The following is an 18,152-nucleotide window of genomic DNA, read 5'->3' as shown; positions in this document are numbered from 1 at the left end:
GAGGATCACCTCCTTGGCCCTGCTCGTGATGCATCTGTGGATGCATGATAAGGTGTGGTTGGCCTTCCTGACTGCATCCCCACACTGGCGGCCCATGTTCATCTTGGCATCAATGATGACTCCAAGATCCTTTTCTGCCTCTGCACTGACGAGAAGGGAGTTCCCCAGCCTGTAGGTATGGTGCTGGTTCTTCCTCCCCAGGTGCAGCACCTTGCACTTGTCAGTGTTGAATCCCATCCTATTCTCATCCGCCCACCCCTGTAACCTGTCTAGGTCCGACTGTAGCCTATTCCTTCCTTCTAGCGTGCCCACATCCCCCCACATCTTAGTGTCATCAGCAAATTTGAACAGGGTGTTTTTTACCCCCTTATCCAAGTCACTGATGAAGATGTTGAACAGTGTGGGCCTGAGCCCTGGGGGACCCCACTGCCCACATCCCTCCAGGTCAAAAGTGACCCGTCCACCATCACTCTCTGGGTGTGGCCCTCCAGCCAGTTGGCGACCCAATTGACTGTGTAGGCGTCGACACCACAGTCCCCCAGTTCAATCGAGATTAATTTCTGACAAGGGCCTGGACAGGGAAAATGCAGCCTCTGGGTGAACCTCAGCTTCTCCCCCTTCATCCCACCCTTCAGCCTTGGCTCCTGAGCATGGCTCTTTTGGCAGCAACTAACACAGCCGGGGTCAGTGCACCAGGGTGGCCAGTGGACACAGGCCTGTGGGCTCCCCCAGAGTGGTCATGTCCTTGCAGTGAGATTCTGGGCACTGTGGTAGGGACATGAACTTTGCATTGCAGTTCCCCATGCTGCAGGCTCTCGGCTTCCCTGGAGCTAGGGGGAGAGCCGCCAGACTTGGCAGGGAGCACCGGAGATGTTAGCGGTGCCTCCCCAGCGCCGAGGAGCTGAACACACTTGGCCGGGGAGCTTATTCCAGCCTGCCTGAATCCATCCTCTGAGAAACCCTGGAGGGAGATGCTCAGCTGGACAGCCCTGAGGTTCTGGCAGTTGTTCCTCCTTTCCAGACCCTGCGTGGCCCACTTCAAACTCTTGCTCTGAGGGACAAGGGACAGCTCACCTCGCCTCCCCTCACTTGCTGGCTGAAGGGGAACACCCAAACCACTAATGGCATCAATTGCCTTATGGCACAGCATAGCCTGCATGCCTCTGGCCATATGTGCATGCCATGGAGAGCTCGGGCAATTTGGCCTGTTTAACCCCTCAAAGGCTGGATGAGACCTGGGACTGTGTCTAGTTCTGTCACCAAATCTGTGTGTCAGCAGCCGGTGCCTTCCCAGAGCCCCCAGCTGAGGGAGGGGGACTGGGGACAGGCTGCTGCAGGGTCAGAGGTGTACACATGCTGATTATCTAGGTCCTTTATTGTGTTGTCATGGCTGTGGATGGTGAGTGCGTCACAGATGGAAACAGACCCCCTGCTTAGACCAGCCCTCCTGCTTGTCTCCTTCTCAGAAGCGCAGGGCATGAAGCCCTGATTCAGCATCAGCAAAGCACTTAAAGCATGTGCTTAAATCCCATTGCTCCAGTGGGACTTAAACACAGTCTTAAGTGCTTTGCTGAATTGGGGCCTAGGAGACTCACTTGGTGCCATGCAGGAAGTTTGTAGCAGACTTGGGAACTGTATTCAGATCTTCTGCACATCTGGATCCTTAGAGTGTCCTTGTGTTGAGTCACAAAGAGGGGGTGGATGTGGCTGCAGGTATTGAGGGCTGATGGAAAGCCTCTTCTTGCATGGAGTGGATGTGAGGAGGATGGCAGCAGGGCAAGCTCTTTCTAGTCCTTGCTGTTTGCCTTGTGTTTGACCTGCAAGAGACCATGTTTGGGGAAGGATAGAGGAGTTCAGAACCTGTGGTCTGTTTGATTGTCTCTTTGCTGAGCTGGCTGGTGAGGGGGCAGCAGCTGCCCGTTCTGGAGGTGGTACGTTGTGATGCAGACGCTTGAGCTGGATGGAGACGCATCAAATGCTCTTTCCTTGGAGACTCCAAGTAGAGTCCAAAAACCAACACCTTCTGTTCACTGCCAACCTGGGGCTAAGCTCAAACAGGTGATATCTGTCATCCTGCTGCCCCATGAAATACTTCTATTGGCTTTTAATTTCCTTCAGCTGCTCTCAGTTTGGGACTGGGGTTGCTGGGTGAATTTTCTTTTGGGTGTGTGGGATGTGGGGATCAGAGGGAACCCTGTATTGTCTGGGTGACCATTGCTGAGGTGGAGGATCTCTCCTTACCCTCACATCTGTTTGTCCCTTGTGAGGTCAAGGCAGCAAACATCTATCTCAGATAGAGACCCCTGCCCCGCTTCCTCAAACTCCTCTCCTCTGACCCAACCCCAGGTCTGAACCTCAGCCTCTGGTAGCAGTTGCACTCTGATACAATCCTTTACCCTACACTGATCCTCCATTATTGATTTTTCAGCATAGGTTTTGCTCTCAAAGAGCCCTGGGGGGTGTTAAAGGTTCCCTGGAAGACAGGATAACAGGGACCTATATGATGTGTTAACTGGCAAATTACCGACCAATTAATAATAGTAAATGGCATGAATTTTGCCTTTCCTGTCTGCTCCCTCATTGCTCTGGTAAGTGGGCTTGAAGGGAGGCAATGAATCGGAGCCTCAGAAAAAGCAGCGGCTTTTCTGCCCAGCTTAGTACTGCTCCACGTACGTGTACATATGTTGGATGCCTCGTCATGGCCTTATCGTGCTCTGTCTTGAAGGCTGTGGCTCACCAGATGCCATTACATACCATCTTCACCTTGTTTGGAGATGGCTTGCATCTGAGGGGGAAAGATGACCAACTCCTGGAGATGGGACTCTTTACATCTCCAGCCTGGTACAGTTCTGACAGAGGCAGAGACAGCTTTTCCCACTTTCAGTCCCTGTCACGACCTGGAGCCCCCTTCCCTCTGGACCCAAGCATTTAGTCTTTCCTGTCCATCCGTGGCTTGGTTTTGTGGCAGAGTGTAGGACTCAGCTCTGGCAGAGGTTTTTGTGAGGGACACGCTCTCCCACGAAGGGATGAACGGAGGTCCCCTCTACACTTGACTTGGAGCGGCACTGGACATGCAATACTGGCGATTAACCTACTGCTCCGGCTGCTGGCAGCATTGATGATCCCCCTCAACCTCCTTCACACTGGGTGGCTGAGAAATGAGGCTTCCTTGACTGATGTGTGGGTTATGGCCTCATTGAGTTGGCAGGCCCTTCATCCAAGGCAGTCAAGATGGAGCCTGCTGGAAAGCAGATTGCTTTACCCTTTGCCCACCATGGTGGCATGCCGTCTTGTTAACCTGAGTGTGGGGCATGTGCTTTAGGGGTAGCTGTGCAGGCTGAGAGAACCGAGAAGAATTGATTCTTCAGGTCAGCTGATCATCACGGGTCAGGAAGGGATGCTACCTGTTTTGTGCAGCGTCCGGCACAGGGCCAGATACCTTTGAATCTCCCCCTGAAGCGTCTGGCGTTTGCTGTTGTCGGAGGCTAGGTTTCCATACCAGTATCTGGATCTGCCACGGCAGCCGGCGCGGTACCTCTCCCACCATCCAAGCCGGCCCAGCATGGCCCAATCTTGCCATAGCGCCCGCCTGCGCTTCTCTAACAAGGCACTTTGCTGTGAATGAGCTAATTGAGGCATAATTATTTATTGAGGTGGTGTCGGCATGGCTGTGGCAGGCGGGGGCTCCTCCTGGCCCTGGAGTGCAGCTGTATTTGTCGTTTCCCAGAGAGTTTGTTGAGACAAAGCAGAGAGGAGTAAACACCATAAACATTTATCCTCTTGCATATTCAGCAGCAGATGAGGTTGAGGAAGCTGCAAATTGGAGTGCAGAGAGCAGCGGGGAGCGGAGATTGCATTGGCTGGGTGGTGCTGCCCGGGCTAAAATACCTTCATTGGTTACACTCCTGTCTGCCTGGGACTCCGGCTTTCCTTTAACCCCTTCCCTGCTGCCTGCTAGGCATTTGGGGAGAGGTAGCAGAAAAAAGGGACACTGCTTTCTGCTTTTGGAGAAGGGGCACAGAATGTGTGCGTGTCTTGCCGGGGACAAAGATGGCCAGCTGTGGATCAAGCTTGCATGTGGGAGCCTTGGTCCAGGAGTGCCTCAGCCAGGTAGGGGTTCCCTGAGCTATGGAAACCTCTGCTGAGATGTACTTATGTGCCCCTTGGAGGTAGCACATGCTTCTCTTGAGGGTAATGGCCAGGCTTTTTCCTCTTTCTCCCTTTTCCTGGCACAGACTCTCCAGCTCGCTAGGCTTTGGGGCCTTGTGGGCTGCGTGGCTGCAGGGGAGCTGTCTCCGTGTCCCCGCCTGCCCCACGTTACCGTCAGCACCTTCTGTAACCACCTGAAACAAAAAAAGCTGTGTGGCACAGGTGATATTGAGAGGGGGGGAGCTCTCTCTCAAGCCTCAGTCTGTCCCCGGCAGCTGCCGTTCTCTCAGCCTCTTCTGATAGCAAAATGGCCAAGGAACTGCAGGTGCTCAGCCTGGGTGGAGATATCTGCTAGTGAATTGATTCCCTCTCCCCCCACAACACAGCTTATTCCTCAGGCCTCAATTCTCTTCTGCTTAGTCAGTGCAGTCCTTCCTGGGTCCCAGCGCTTGGTACCTGGTGCTGGACAGCCAGGAGCACCCAGCAGGGCGAGGTGCTGAGGGGAGCAGTAGGCAGGGACCTTTCGGTCAGCTCCATTTGTCACGAGGGTGAGGCATTATCTTGGCACATCTTCTTGCTCTCACCTGTGTGAGAATGGAAGAGCAACAGCCAGCCAGGGCTTTTCTCTCCCCCTCCTTCCCCTGGTTGTAGTGGGAGCCCTGTGTCTTTGGGCTGGTGCTGGCTCTTGTAACCCCACCAGCCACTGGCTCCAGGGATGCGAACTTGCTTTTGGTCCCCTGTGGTGCTGACCCTGATGGTCTGATGAGGGCCTGAGTAGTAGATAGGGGTGGCTTCCTCCAGGGGACATGGATGCAGCAGGACAGGGGGAGCATGCCCATCTCCCCCTTCTCTAGCAAGGGCTGGCATAGCCCTTGACCCAGCCTGGGCAAGAGCACAGGAAAGGAGTCTGCTTGTGACCGAGTCCTCAACCCCTTGCCCCAGCAGAGGAAGTGAGAGCAGCTGAGCAAGCGAAAGTGAACTGTTGTGCAGGGCTGGATCAGCTCAGCTCTCTCCACCTCTCTACTCTCCCGTTCAGTGCCTGGGTGATGGTAAATGTGGCAGTGGTGCAGCCTCCTGGCTCCATGTTGGCTCCTGGCTCTCTGGATAGGGAAACTGCTCCGTGCTCATGGGAATTGAACGCCACAGGGGCCTGGAGAAAAGCAGGCGGGGGCAGCCCCCAAATCTCAGCGAGTGGTTCTAAACAGGAAATGAAAATAAGTTGGCTTGTGAGTCTGTAATGTATGGAGCCGCAGTGTTTTCCTCCCGTCTGCAAGCCTGTCTGCCTGGTGGGGACCGGTGCCCAGCTGTGGGTGTCTGATGGGCCAGCCTTGTGTGTTTGCTGGTAGACAGCAGTGCAGGGCAAGCTCTGGAGGATGCCTTCTGCTCCCTGGGTCTCCTGGTGGCACAGATCCTCCATGCTTGGCTTCCCAGCTCCACAGGGGAAAGGCTTACACAAATGATTGATCCCCTTGGGATGCTTCTGTTCCTAGTAATTAATATCTCTATTATTGACTTGTCTCATAGGGGCCTAAACTGTCAAAGCCCGTGGAAGGGGTTTCTCTTCCCTTCTTGACAAGGTGGCATATACTAGAAGTCCCTCTTTTCCCCACAGTCCTTGCAGTGCTGAGACTGTCTAGTGTCTGCCTTTGCTCTGAAGGGCTCTGTACCTTTAAGGCTTTACCCCTTTTTATCCCTTAGCCTTGTACCCAGGGCCTCCCCCAGGAGTAGGAGTGAGCTGGTACCAGATGGCCCACTGACCTGAGGGCCTGCATTCCCTGTGTGCCGCTCTACAGAGGTGCCACTTCGTAGTGTCATGGGGTGGAAATTTTGCAGGGGGGACCGGGGCTGGCTTGTGAGCTGGGCTCTTGGCCTCCAATAGCTCAGGAGCTCAGCACTTCCCCATATGTTAGACACATGCTGCATGGCTTCCAAACCCCGCAGGGAGCAGAGCATGTTCTGAGCCAGTTGCTTGCCAAACCCGCCCCTGTAAACTCCAAGCTGCTTATGAAGCCTCTTTAAGCAAGAACCCCTGGGGGCCCCTGCACGTGTGTCCTTTTGCTGGAAGTGCTGACTTCACCTGGGCTCGTGGCTGCCTGTTCAGGGCTCGGACAAACGCTTTGCACCTGTGGGCGCACTGGGAGCAGGCGTGGGACAGATAAACCCACCTGGGCTGCGGTGGCGCTGCTGGATTCTGCAGGAGCAGTGCCATGGTGGCACGTTGCCATTGCTGGATGCCATCGGGGTGGGATGGGACCTTCTGGGTGACTGAGCTGACCCACCCCTTCATTCAGCTCTCTTCTCAGGGCTCAGTCCTTCCTCCATCTTTTCCCACATCTCCTGGATCCTGGAACCCGTGGTTAGAGGCTGCTGGACCAGGCGTTGTCAGGGCAACAGCTCTCCTCCTCCTGAGGTGAACAGAGAAAGAGATTTCACGGTTCAGGGAGTTTCCCAGTTCCTGAACCCTGTCCTCCATCATCTCTGTCATCCTGGGTAGCACCACGTGGCCAGGCCTGTGTCAGGGCTGGAGGGGCAGGGGGTGCGGTGCTGGTGAGAGAATGACTTCATTTAAATTCCTTCTTTGTGCAGGATGTTAGGGAATCTGAGCCCTGGGGAGAAGGCGTTCGATCGGCAGCTGCTGCGCGGGTGGAGACCTGACAAGGCTTCTGCCCCAGGCGCCCCCTCACTGCGGTGCCTTGAACTCTTTCTAGGTATGAGTGAGGAATACAGGCTCCTTGAGGGTCTCCCTGCTCAGGTGCCCGGACCACTGGGCCTGGGATTCACAGCAGCGTGTCTCGAGACATAAACTGGCTGGTGGAGGGTGACTGCTCTGCACCAGCCCTTGCTGGGGTTGGGTCAGAAGGTCTGATCCAGAGGCTGAATCCCTGGTCCCCTTGCTCAATAGCTGCAGATATCCCTTTCCTCCAAGAATTTGCCCAGCCACTTTTTGAATGTGGCTAACCTGTCAGCTTCCACAGCAGCGCGTGGCAAGGAGTTTCGTGTCTTAATGATGTGAAAAAGGACTTCCTTTTGTTAGTTTTAAACTTACTACCTACCAGTTTCATATTGTGACCACTAGTTCTTCTATTGAGAGAGTCAGTAATAAATCCCCGTTCACTTTTTCTTTGCCACTTAGTATTTTGTAAACCTTATGCTCCCTCTCAAGCATCTCTTTTCTAAACTGAATGAGCCTAGCCTCATGTGGAAGCCTCGCCATACCGTTAATTATTCTCTGGATCTTCTCTAGTTCTTCTACATGCTTTTCAAGGCATGGGGACCAGACCTGGGCACAGTATCCAAGGTGTTGATGCACTGTGGATTTATAAAGGGGTATCCTGATACTTTCTTTTTCACAAAATGTACAGGTGACCTACAGGTGAATGGGCCCTGTGTCCTGTTCCCCAGGTCAAGAGTATGGGGCCTTGGCGTTGCTATGAGATGGTGATTCTCTTAATGGGACTGGCAAATAATTACCTCTGTCCTTTGATCACTGTGGATCAGGGTCAAGAGCTGCCATTCAGTGCCCTCTTACTGGATTGAGATGCCTGACCCACCCCAGCTGCGACCTGTTTTTCTTCATCGGCTCCCCAGGCACAAGCACAGAGAGGGGTTTTCACTTTGCTGCCTCCTGCTCTTTGGAAGCTGTGTGGAATGGGGCCTTCAGGCTCAGGTTCCTGAGCAAGGACCGCCTGGGTTTACTGCCCTCCCTTCACCCTAGGCAGCAGTCGCAGTGCTCAGTGAAAGGCACGCTTGAGAAAATTGCCCTACATTCGTCTCTGCCAATTCCGGGTACTGGCTGAGCTACGATGCCTTTTGGCTGCTGTTCCAGGTCCCTTTTGTAAAAGCTGCTTCTGGATCTGCAAATGTGGGACAGTGTTTAACCAACAAGACTGTGAGCTGATGCTGGCAGGGGAGCTGTGGCCCGGCTGTGGCTGCCAAACCTGCCGGGACTTGCCTACCGGGGGGTCACAGGAGTTTGTTCCCTTTCCCCCACATTGGAGCATCGTCTGGCTGGCCAGGTGCATTGTGCGGGAGGTGGACTATGCCTCGGTCAGCTGTGGTAAATCCTGTGTCCCCAGGGAAACTGTACCTCAGCAGTGTTAGCTCTGGAGCTTAGCGCTTACTCTCTGCGGGTGCAGCGAGTGAGGACAGGCTTCTAGCTCGCACTGGAGGCAGAGACAGTTCAGTCTCTGTGGCTCACTCAGGTCTCGATGTTTCTGCTGTTGTTGCCAGCCTTGGGACTAGTACCATACTTAGACTCCTGGAGGGCCCTGGGTGAACTTTTATGATAATAATAATTGCACAGTGGGGAAAAAAATTACCATTTTCACGCACCCTTTCTGTCCCAGGCCCCCGGCAGCCACCTGGTTAGCCCATGCCTGTGTCCAACTCTGTTCGGGACCTGTTGGTGCCAATAGTGACGGTGGAGCCTTGTGTGGTGGCTCCTGGGACCTTTTGAATTCATGATATTGGGCACAGCCTGGATGGGAATCACTGTGGGCCTCTAATCTCTTTGGCTGATGATGCAGGCCTGAAATGCCTTGTCTGGGCTCTTGTCTTTCCCCTGTACCTTCCAGGCCTCTGAATCGGTCTCTTCCCTGGTAATGGGGTTTTGTCAGCTAGGCTAAGCCCCTCTGGGCATCTGTGAGAACTAGGAAGAAAAAAGGGCATTATAAGAAAGGTGGGGATTTCCCCAAAGATCTGGTAGGGGAGGGTTTCTGAGCAGTGTTTGCTGGAGGCTTTGGTATGTTAAGTGAAGTACTTTGATAAAGGCAGCCCTCTGTTTGTCTTGGCAGGACCTTTGCTGGGGAGTGTGTTGTCTCTCAGGGAAGGTCAGGGCATGGCATCCAGTGCAACTCTTGCGTCACTGTGCCGAGCTTTCCTTTGATGCCGTTTGCTGGTGCCGTGGCATTGTGTTAGCCTGGCATAGTTCTCTGGCTGCAGCGATGGTCCCGTCTGACTCAGATTTGTGTGATCTGCGACTGGGTGGGGGGAGAGGATGTGCCAGTACTCCAGGGCAGAACTTCAGGCTAAAGCAGGGGAGCATGATGGGGGTTTTGGAGGGTGACCTGGGTACCTCGATACTGAAGGGTGCCCATGGCTAATGGGGATCAGTATAGCTGGTGGCTGGGGATCAGGGTTCAGTCCTGTAGGGTTTACTAGTATGACCAGGTCCGGTGGAGCCAGAGAAGCTGGTGTACTTGCTTGAGCAAAAGCTCCTGGTCTCTGGACCCACAGAGTGTCTCTTCAAGGTTGGATTGTTTTCAGCTGCCTCTCTGACAAAGTCATCCCGTCTAGACCTGAGTGACAGCAGGAAGAGTTGCTTCTTACGTCTTCTGAGGTGAGGAGAGATTGTGGAGCCCGTGTCATGCACTGCGTAGGCCCCAGAGGCTAGTATTTGCTGGCCAACCTCCTCATCTCATCTGGAGTGTCAGGAGACTGCAGATGGCACCATGGCTGTGCCATCACTTGGCCACGGTGACAGATTCTCGCCTTCTGCTGGGGAGGGGTCAATGTAGTCTCCCTCCTAGACACTGGTTGGCGATGAGAAACATAGCTTTGGAGTTATTTGAAGCAAAACCAGTCAGCTAACCAGAACCCTGACCTTGAACTCTCCTTCCCCTGTTCATCGTTTTGTGGTCTTCAGTTCCTCTCTTCTGTGTGGGACCGGTCGGGTCTGCCTGGTGCAGGTCATCCGCAACAGGAGCCAGAGCCTGTTCCGCAGTGAGCTTTCTGCCGCCACTGGTATGTGACATGTGTGGGATGCCTGACCACGTCTGTTTGGAGGGGCACAGACCCCCGAGTGCACCCGCTGAGAATAACCCTCAGATGTTCTTCTAGCACCTTTGCAGCTCAGAGCGCTGTACAGGGATCAGCTTCACCCCCTGCTGAAAGGCAGTCACCTCTGGGGCAGATGACGGCAGCTGCTTCACAGCTGTGCAGCTGCAATCCCCCCAGCCGCTTAGCACAGGAAGGGAAGGAAGTGGTATGCACTGGAAGCTGCAGGGGAATGTGCAGGGCCGGAGCAATGTGTGTGGATTACAAATGCATTCCTCTTGTTACAGCTAGTGGAGATGTAGCTTTCTCTTTCGGGGGTGGCCTTGAGAGGGGAGGATGGGGGAGAATGAGCAGGTGTGGAGTTGCAAAGCTGTGCCCCCCTCGAGCCTCTGTACAGATCCAAATGACATTGTGTAATGAATCCCCTGGACCACGATCAAGCCAGCCAGGAGAATTCCTGAACCGGCGCCAGCTGAACTGCATTCGGGGAGGGCTGGCCTAGCTAGCAACGCCTGTGAGAAGGCAGGCAGGGCTTAGGGGGGGCGTGAATCCCTCATGACCCCAGGCTATGAAGGGAAGGGGGGTTAGGGAAGGGAGCTAAGCAGGGGGGCTCTGCTGAACGTGGCAGTGATGAGTTTTTGAAGGTGCCGTGTAGCTGGAATGAGCTGTTAAGTCCCATACAGGCTTCCTCTGGGCCATATTCAGCAGCGCCCCCATATCCCCTTGGCTCCCCATTTGTTCCTGCTCTGTGGACCCCAAACCCCAGAGCAGAGGTGGGGGGCGCTGCCTGAGTCAGTGCCAGCACACACATGTGCCTGAGACATGGGGCTCCGGGATACATTTGGGGGATGCTTTGAGGTGACTGCATTGCCTGTTTTTGGGGGAGCGGGCATGTTTCAGGCAAGAGGGACTGGGTGAGGGGCACTGCATGATGGTGCTTCTCAGTGTGGGACTGCATGGAGGCGCCTGGACAGGCCCAGCGGAGAGTACAGTGCAGTTGGATCTGGGAGCAGCTTTTACCTGGGCCTTTCTTACTTCCCAGGCTCAGCCTTCGCTTGCCTTAAAACACTCAGGCCAGCTTTGTGCAGTGACCAGGTTGGGTCAGTCAGCAGGGCTCTGCCAGTGAGGCGCATGCTGACCTGGCACATGCTCTGGATTAATATGCCCCTTCTTTACCTTCAGGCTGGCTGCTGGAAAGGCAGCAAGGCAGCCAGGCTGTGGGGTTTTTAATCACTGCTCTCTTTCCCTCGGCGGAGAGCTCAGTGGGAGGCAGGCAGCCAGCCTGGTAAGAATGCTGATGGGGCTGTCCTGCTCTCTTCTCCAGTCTCTCCACTTCCCTGCTTTCTTTCTACCACGATCGCTCGCTAGTTGTGGCCACTCAGGGAGTCCCAATGCTGCTCCACGCTGAGGTGGGGTGTCTGCCTTGCTTTTGGATTTGGGGGTGATTCAGGACTCGAGGTCTCTGCTTCAGTGACTCCCCTGCCTCTGCAGACTCCATGTCTCCTGTTCTGCAGTACAACCCCCCATTCCCCTCCATGCCTGTTAATTTAGTAACAGGACTCTCCAGGGGTGCCGAGCCTCAGCTGCAGCAGGAGCCATTGGGCTGCTGGACTTTCCCCCATTTCTGTCTGTGAGGACAGGTGGACGGGAGGAGCGGACCTTTCTCTGTGCTTGCTGCAGCTGCTCTGAAAACTGAAGGAAAACCTGATTCCAGCGGGTTCTCAAGTGTCTGTACTCCAGGCCCTCCTAATTTACCCCCCCGCCACAGCCGCTGCTCCTCCAAAGTGCCCCAGAATCCTTGCATCAGCTGCAAAGACACTTCAAGGAGATGGACTGGTTCCTGTTGCATTTCTGGGCCTTTGAGAGTGAGCTGGCTGCGAGGGGCTGAGCAAATCTGCTCCGGCCCAGGCAGGCTCGTGACTCCTCTGGAAAACTACTGGCAACCTCGTGTCTGGCCTCAGGCTGAGAACTGCCAGGGTAATTGAATCCACAGGGTGGGAGGACAGTGCTGAGGAGGACTCGAGAGAGAGGGAGTGAGGGCAGTGGCCGTTCTCTCCAGGAGCCAGATCAGCAATTAGCCCTGAACTGCCAGAAAGTCTGGAGAGCAATTTCCAGCCAAGGCTGGACTAGCAGGGGGTGATAGAGGTCAGGAATGAGGGGCACGGGCAGTGGGCTGTGTGTAGCAGAGGGAGCTGGGGATGGACGTAGCTGTAGGCTAGGAAGGAGGGGCACCGGTTAGAGCCATGTGTAGGGTGAGCCTGGGGCTGGTGGTGGTTGGTTGGAAGCCAGGCCAGGAGCAAAGGCCAGTTTTTCATGTTGTCTCTTCAGTCCTGCCTTAAAAACTGTTGTGTGTAACTAATCACTGCAGCCTCTAGGCAGATGGGATGGGCAGTCCGGTGGGGTAGGAATGGGCACTGTTGCAAGCTGGGCTGTCAGCCTGTTGCTTCCCTATGCTGAATCCCAGGCAGCAAGGTGGAGTTTGGCCCCAGCTGCCCAGGTTCTCCCACAGGCCCCCTGTCCTGGGAGGCTTTTTGTGGTCTCCCTTGGTGTCCTGGCTGGGTGGGGGTCTCTCACAGAAGCAGTGTGTCTGTGTACATCCCCTGGCCTGGTCTCACGGCCCTTGATGGTCGCCTGTCTTCTGGGCACTGTGAGGCTGGTGAATCCCAGCTTGAGGTAGGCAGACCTGGTGCTAGGCTGTTGTGTGCAAACTGCGTGTGATGCCCCTCAAGGAGCAGTCTCTGGGGAAGGGATGCAGAGCCCCTTGGTGTATCCTCTGTCTAATCTGAGGCCAGCTTCCTTGCTCTTGCTTTCAGTGTCTCATCACTTGCTCAGGTGAAGGGGATCTTTTGCCCCTCGGAGGAATGAGTCTGCGGTGGCAGAGGTGGGCACATATCATTTCCTCACTTTGTTATTGCTCTAAATCAACAGCTCAGCCCCTCTTCCCCACTCCCTGCCAGCTGTGCATTGCGGTTTATGCAGCGTGTCAATGTATTGACAAACAGCTCATCTCTCACTCTTGTTCTCTGCTCTTCTCCAACAGCCTCTGCAGATTGACGACAATTTCTGTGGCCAGGATTTTAACCAGCCGCTGGGGGGGACGATCACCATTGAGGGGACGCCGCTCTTCGTGGATAAGGAGGATGGCATGACCTCAGTGGCGGCGTATGACTATCGTGGGCACACAGTGGTCTTTGCTGGCACACGGAGTGGGAGGATCAAAAAGGTAGGCAACCTTCTGGCCTGGTTGTGGGTGGGGAGGCCAGCTGGCTTTTTGATGACTTGGAGGCAAGATTTGGGGCCTGTGCTGTGCTCTGGGATGGGGATAGCGTGTCCTTGGTAGGAAATGGCAGTGTGGGTAAAGGGCCATATCCCTTTGCTCCTGTTGGCCATCCATATTTATTAAAGCATTTCTTTGTGGGAGGGTTATAACTTATGAAAGTGGCTGCCCTGGGGTATCCTTCCTTTGCCCAGTGAGAGTTGGAGTCATGTTGTTGGCCTGTGCTTGCTGTGTTCATCTATACCCTGTGAGCCTCGATTCTGGGATAGCTTTGCCGTTGCTCCGAGGGGTGCTGTGCTGTGTTTGCACAGATGAGTCCATGCCTGTGGCGCTTGATTGCTCTTTGCCATCTTGTCTGGTGGTGGCATGGGCTTGAATGGGTTGGCATTTCTTGGGTCAGATGAAACTCTTGTTGTCTTCTTTGGAGCTCTGATTCGGTGTCTGACTTCAATGCTGAATTTGGACCAAAGGACTTAAATAAGAGGAACTGGAGAAAGAAAGGCCCAAAATAACTCGAGGCAATTGCTGGTCTTTCACAATTCATCACCTTTGGACTAGGATGAAACTCGGAGCAGGAGTTTTCCCTTCACCCTCGCAGCTGTGGTGCTCCCATGCTCAGCTGAGACGTTTCTTTTTCAAGTCGTGTGTGGTGGTGTCCGCTTAGTGAGTGTCCATTGCTAAGGCAGTCCCTTTACTTTCCCTGCCTTCAGACTTCAGACTTGGGCTTCAGCCCACCTGTTACATGTTGCCCTTGTGTGGGGAGAGTGTGGAGGTAGATTCTGTTGCTCCATGCGTGGGACGTGAAGGATAAGCTCCCATGGCAGGGCAGCTCTCTGGGGGGCAGGGGGTGGGGGGGAAATGCATCATGTTCCTCTTTGTCTGCCCCAGGCCTTCTGCAGACAGCGTGGGGGAGCTCGCATCACCCGCTACACAAAGGCTGCTTGTCGGTGGCAATTTAGCAAATCACTGCGTGCCTCTCTGCATCTCCACAGGGCATGGATTTCCTGTTATCATAACATTGTTCCTATAATGACAGTTGGATGTATAAACACAGCCGGCACTAATGGCATCCCCAGCCAGGCCAAGCTGTATTTCAGGTCCTGGTACAATCCTGCTGGTGGCAGAAGGGACTGTTGGACTGTCCAGGCCTAGGGCTTGCTCCTTCCACAGGCTGGGGATGTGGCTGTTTGGCTCTGCCCAGTGCTTAGCCCAGGAATAGCCTGATCTGCACTCCTTGGGCCTTGCATGCATTGGCTGAGAGACCCTACTTTCCAAACGGACATGCTGTTGTGCAGCTGCCACCATGGCTCCTTGGGAATGTGATCACAGTGGGGTGCTGGGAGCACAGCACTCCCCAGCAGGGCTATTCATATTGCAGTGGAAAGCCTGGAGCCAGGAGTCTGGGTGAGACTCTGTGCTATTGTTTAGAGAGCCCTGTTAATTGGAGGATGACCTAAAAGGGGGCTTCCCCTGCCCAGCCCTGTGTCTAGCCAGGGTCGCCGACAGGATCTTTGCAGGCTAGGAAGGGTGTTGGATCAGAAGCAGATAAGGAAGACCAGGCTTTGATCTCCAGGGTTTTGCCATTCAAATAGCAGCCAGTTGCTCCTCTGTCCTCCCTACCCCACCATGGCTTCTGGTGGCGAGTCAGGATCACCCACTTGTACTTGTGGGGACACAGATGCCCCATTTCTGCCCAGTGAGTCAATGGTAGAGCTGGGAGCAGAGCTTTGGGGTATTCCCTTGCTGTAGTCCTTTCTCTGCTGCTGGGCAATAGGTTGAGCTTGCCCTGCGTGTGTCTCCCCTGTGTCCCCATGTCTGCAATGTGCTTTTTCACTCTAGTATGTATGGCTTGAGCCCCCTGGCCCTGGAGGTAGGAGGCTGCTTGCAAAGGTGCTGATTTCTGGTTCACTGGGTCAGGAATGCAGCGACTGGCCCCAGGCCAGCGCAAGACCGGACGAGAGTGTGGTTAAGTCATTACAGTGGTGTTGGACTGTGCGGGGCTGGCGCCGGCGGAGGGTAAATGCTATGTGTGTGAAGGGGGGACTTGGATGGAGCTGCTCACATGGCCCTTGGCTCCATTGCAGGGAGCTGAATGGCCTTACAGGCATCTGCTTCACATGGTGTCTTGAACACAGCCTGTGCTGAGCTCAGCAAGAGCAGCCCCTGCAACTCCCTGTCTTCTGCTGTCTGCCGAAGCCCAGCACCAGATCCAGCCCTCAGGGCTGTGATCCACTGTGGGTGGGTGGCAGGGTGGATGTTGGGGAAGAGGGGAGTGTGTTGGGAGAAGCTGGGGGAGGGTTGGTTGGTTGGTTATCTCCTCTCCCTGTCTGGTATCTGCTGTGTCTGGGAAGCATCAGGTGGCAGTGCCTTCCCCCAGCTGGAAGGCAGGACCAGGCAGCCTCTTGTGCCTTCGTTCCTGGGATCCCAGGCTCCCTTCCCCATCCTCACATGCTTGCTTCTCTCAGGTACAGACAAGGGAACAGCCTATGCTCCTGGTTTGGAGCCATGGTTTGCCGGCAGTGGAGGAGGAGGGGAAGAGAATGGGGCTCTGAGCCTACTAGGCTGAATTCAATGGGGACAGCAGCCTGGGCTCCACCTCAATTAATGTTTGCTTCCACCCAAGGAGAATGCAGCTCATGGTCTAGCTCTGTGGTTTTCCAGGCTTTTCTTGAGGAAGTATGAAAGAAAAGTCCCCACAGGCCTCTTTGCACTGGGTCAGCCTCTTAGAGAGAGAAACTGAGGCCACATAGGACCGGAGACATGCAGTGAGTCGGTGCTCAATCTGGGCATAGGATCCAGGAGTCAGTGCTGGCTGTTTCCTGCTCTAACTACTCTGCCTCACTCTGTGAAGATGCTCTGTGCTGTGAGACTTCCTTCCCCTCCATTTGCCCCTCCATCTCCCTTTCTCCTCAGGTTTCCATCCTCCCTGGCATTATCTCCCCCATCAGAGGAGTCAGCAGCCCCTGGTTTGGAGCAGCCGGTGAGAGCACAGTTTGTCTGCGCCAGGCTCCTGGGATACTGCCTGCGCGGGGGTTTGGGCCTCCTCCAGGAAGCCAGGGAGCTGACAGAGGCAACTTGTCCTCCCTTCCTGATCGATAAGGGCTCTGAAGTGACTGCTGTCGCCTTTCCAGCAGCCGCTCCTGCTCCAGCGTTCAGATTGCAGGTTTTAAGTAGGCCTGTGCCAGTGTACGTGGTGGGGAGGGCACGTGGGTGGAGGACGCATGAAGCCACTGAGACAGCACTACACACACCGGTATTTATTTATCCCTTGAACCTGATGGTTGCTTTTCAGCTGCCAAATTTCTTTCCCTCCTTTTCTGCCTCTTTATCTAACCCATCCCCTTCCCTTGCTCCCTGCCCTTCCCATGATCCTGTGATGGTAGCTAGAGAGGAGAGGGGCCTGGGCAGCAACCCAAGAGCATCTGGGTAATGAGAGGCACAAGGCTGGGCATGAGTTGTGCCTTGGGTTAGCCTGGAGATGATTGTCCTGGCAGCCTGCCTTGTGTTCATGTAGAGACTGCCCGTGTTTGAGTGTGCTGCACTATGTCCGTGGATGGTTTCCCATGGGGCCAGCATAAGGGAGCCCACCTGTGTCCAGAGGGTGGGATGGGCTCTGGTTTTCAAGGGCTTAAGAGAACAAGTTGAGTTAGTGAGAGGCAAAGTGATGTCTCAGTGCAGTTTGCAGGGGGCAAGTGTCCTCATCTTAGCCCCTTTGTGCCAGCTTCTTGAAGAGAACAAGGCCTGGGTTTCCCTTCTACCCTGCACAGTGGTGTGGGAAGTGTTTGTGCCTGGCTATCTAGGCTCCATTGTCATCAAGCTGGGTACCTGTCTGGGCTCTTCCAATAGGAAGAGCCCCCTGTCTTCCACTGGTCCCTGGCAGTAGGGAAGCATTTGCTCTGGCAGAGGGTTGGTCAACATGTGAAAGGGCCGAGACAGCAAAGTGGAAGAGGAAGAATCTGTATGTCCTTCTGAGGGGGCTGAGATCCATCCTTGCGATGGGCCCAGCTCTCTTAACTGGCATCATTTCTGCTGATGGCTGTTTGGCCACATGCCTGCTGCCACTTAACGTCGCTGCCATGAGAAATGGCAACTGTGCAGGAAGAGGCAGCCTCTTGCGGATCATCCCATGCAGGCCCTTGGATCATTATGGGTGGCCATTATTATATTCTTGCACTTTTTCTTGAAGGTGGGTTGTAATGACCATTGGCCCGTGGGGATCAGGGCTTCCTGTGCTGGAGCTGCACAGTCCTGTCCAGACAGGTTCACCTCTGACTTGGAGGAAGCCTTTAGTGGGGAGTCTGGGGCTGGGTGTTCACGAGGACTTGTGTATCTACGGCTAAGGGGTTGCTGCACTTTTGTGGGAGGGATATTGTTCCTTGAGAGAAGTTGTAATAGCAGAGGGCTCACAAAGAGGGCATGGGCCTGGCTGCTAGGCTGGCATGCTGCTCTGGCCAGGTACAGATGGATTAGTGCTGGGGGGTGTGTGTGTGTGTGTGTGGAGGGGGGGAGGGATGGCCTGTGTCCCCTGTGGTAACCTTGCAGCATCAGGGTGGTATGGAGAGCTCTGCTCCTTCTAGCAGGGCCTGTCTGGCTGGGCCTGGAGGGTGGGGAAAGTGCTGCCTCAGCAGTTACCTGATCTTCCTGGGGAGCCCTGTGCAACCAGACCCTGGCTCTGGCTGTCTCTGCTGCTGCGGCAAAAAGAGAATTGCTTCCCCTGCTTCTCTCCCTTCCTCCTGGATCTGGAGGCTCAAGGACTCTGCTCTCTGGGTGCTGGGGGCATGCTGTCCTCTGGAGCTGGAGGTGTGACAAAGGGATGCTGAGCTCAATGCAGGTGGGGAGGCAAGTTCTTGTGGCTCAGATGCAGTGAAGACCACAAGGTGGCACTGAGTGGCCCTTGCAACTGGGGTGCAGGTAGGTTTGGGAGCTTGGTAGTAGCCCCCCCCCCCCCCCC

General features: G+C 54.9%; 1 protein-coding gene across 1 annotated transcript in view; it reads left to right on the top strand.

The window, feature by feature from the left end:
• The window catches only part of PLXNA1 (plexin A1), a 265,521-nt gene that overhangs the window by 37,068 nt on the left and 210,301 nt on the right, over window positions 1–18,152 (top strand). The window contains exon 4 of the mRNA XM_019504928.1: window positions 12,965–13,147. Within this exon, the coding sequence (XP_019360473.1) occupies window positions 12,965–13,147 (183 nt within the window). The remainder of the gene's footprint in view (window positions 1–12,964; window positions 13,148–18,152) is intronic.

This window comes from Gavialis gangeticus, unplaced genomic scaffold (assembly GCF_001723915.1).
Source record: "Gavialis gangeticus isolate Ggan-Ray unplaced genomic scaffold, GavGan_comp1, whole genome shotgun sequence".
Classification (NCBI taxonomy): domain Eukaryota; kingdom Metazoa; phylum Chordata; order Crocodylia; family Gavialidae; genus Gavialis; species Gavialis gangeticus.
This window is presented reverse-complemented; position numbering and strand designations above follow the sequence as displayed.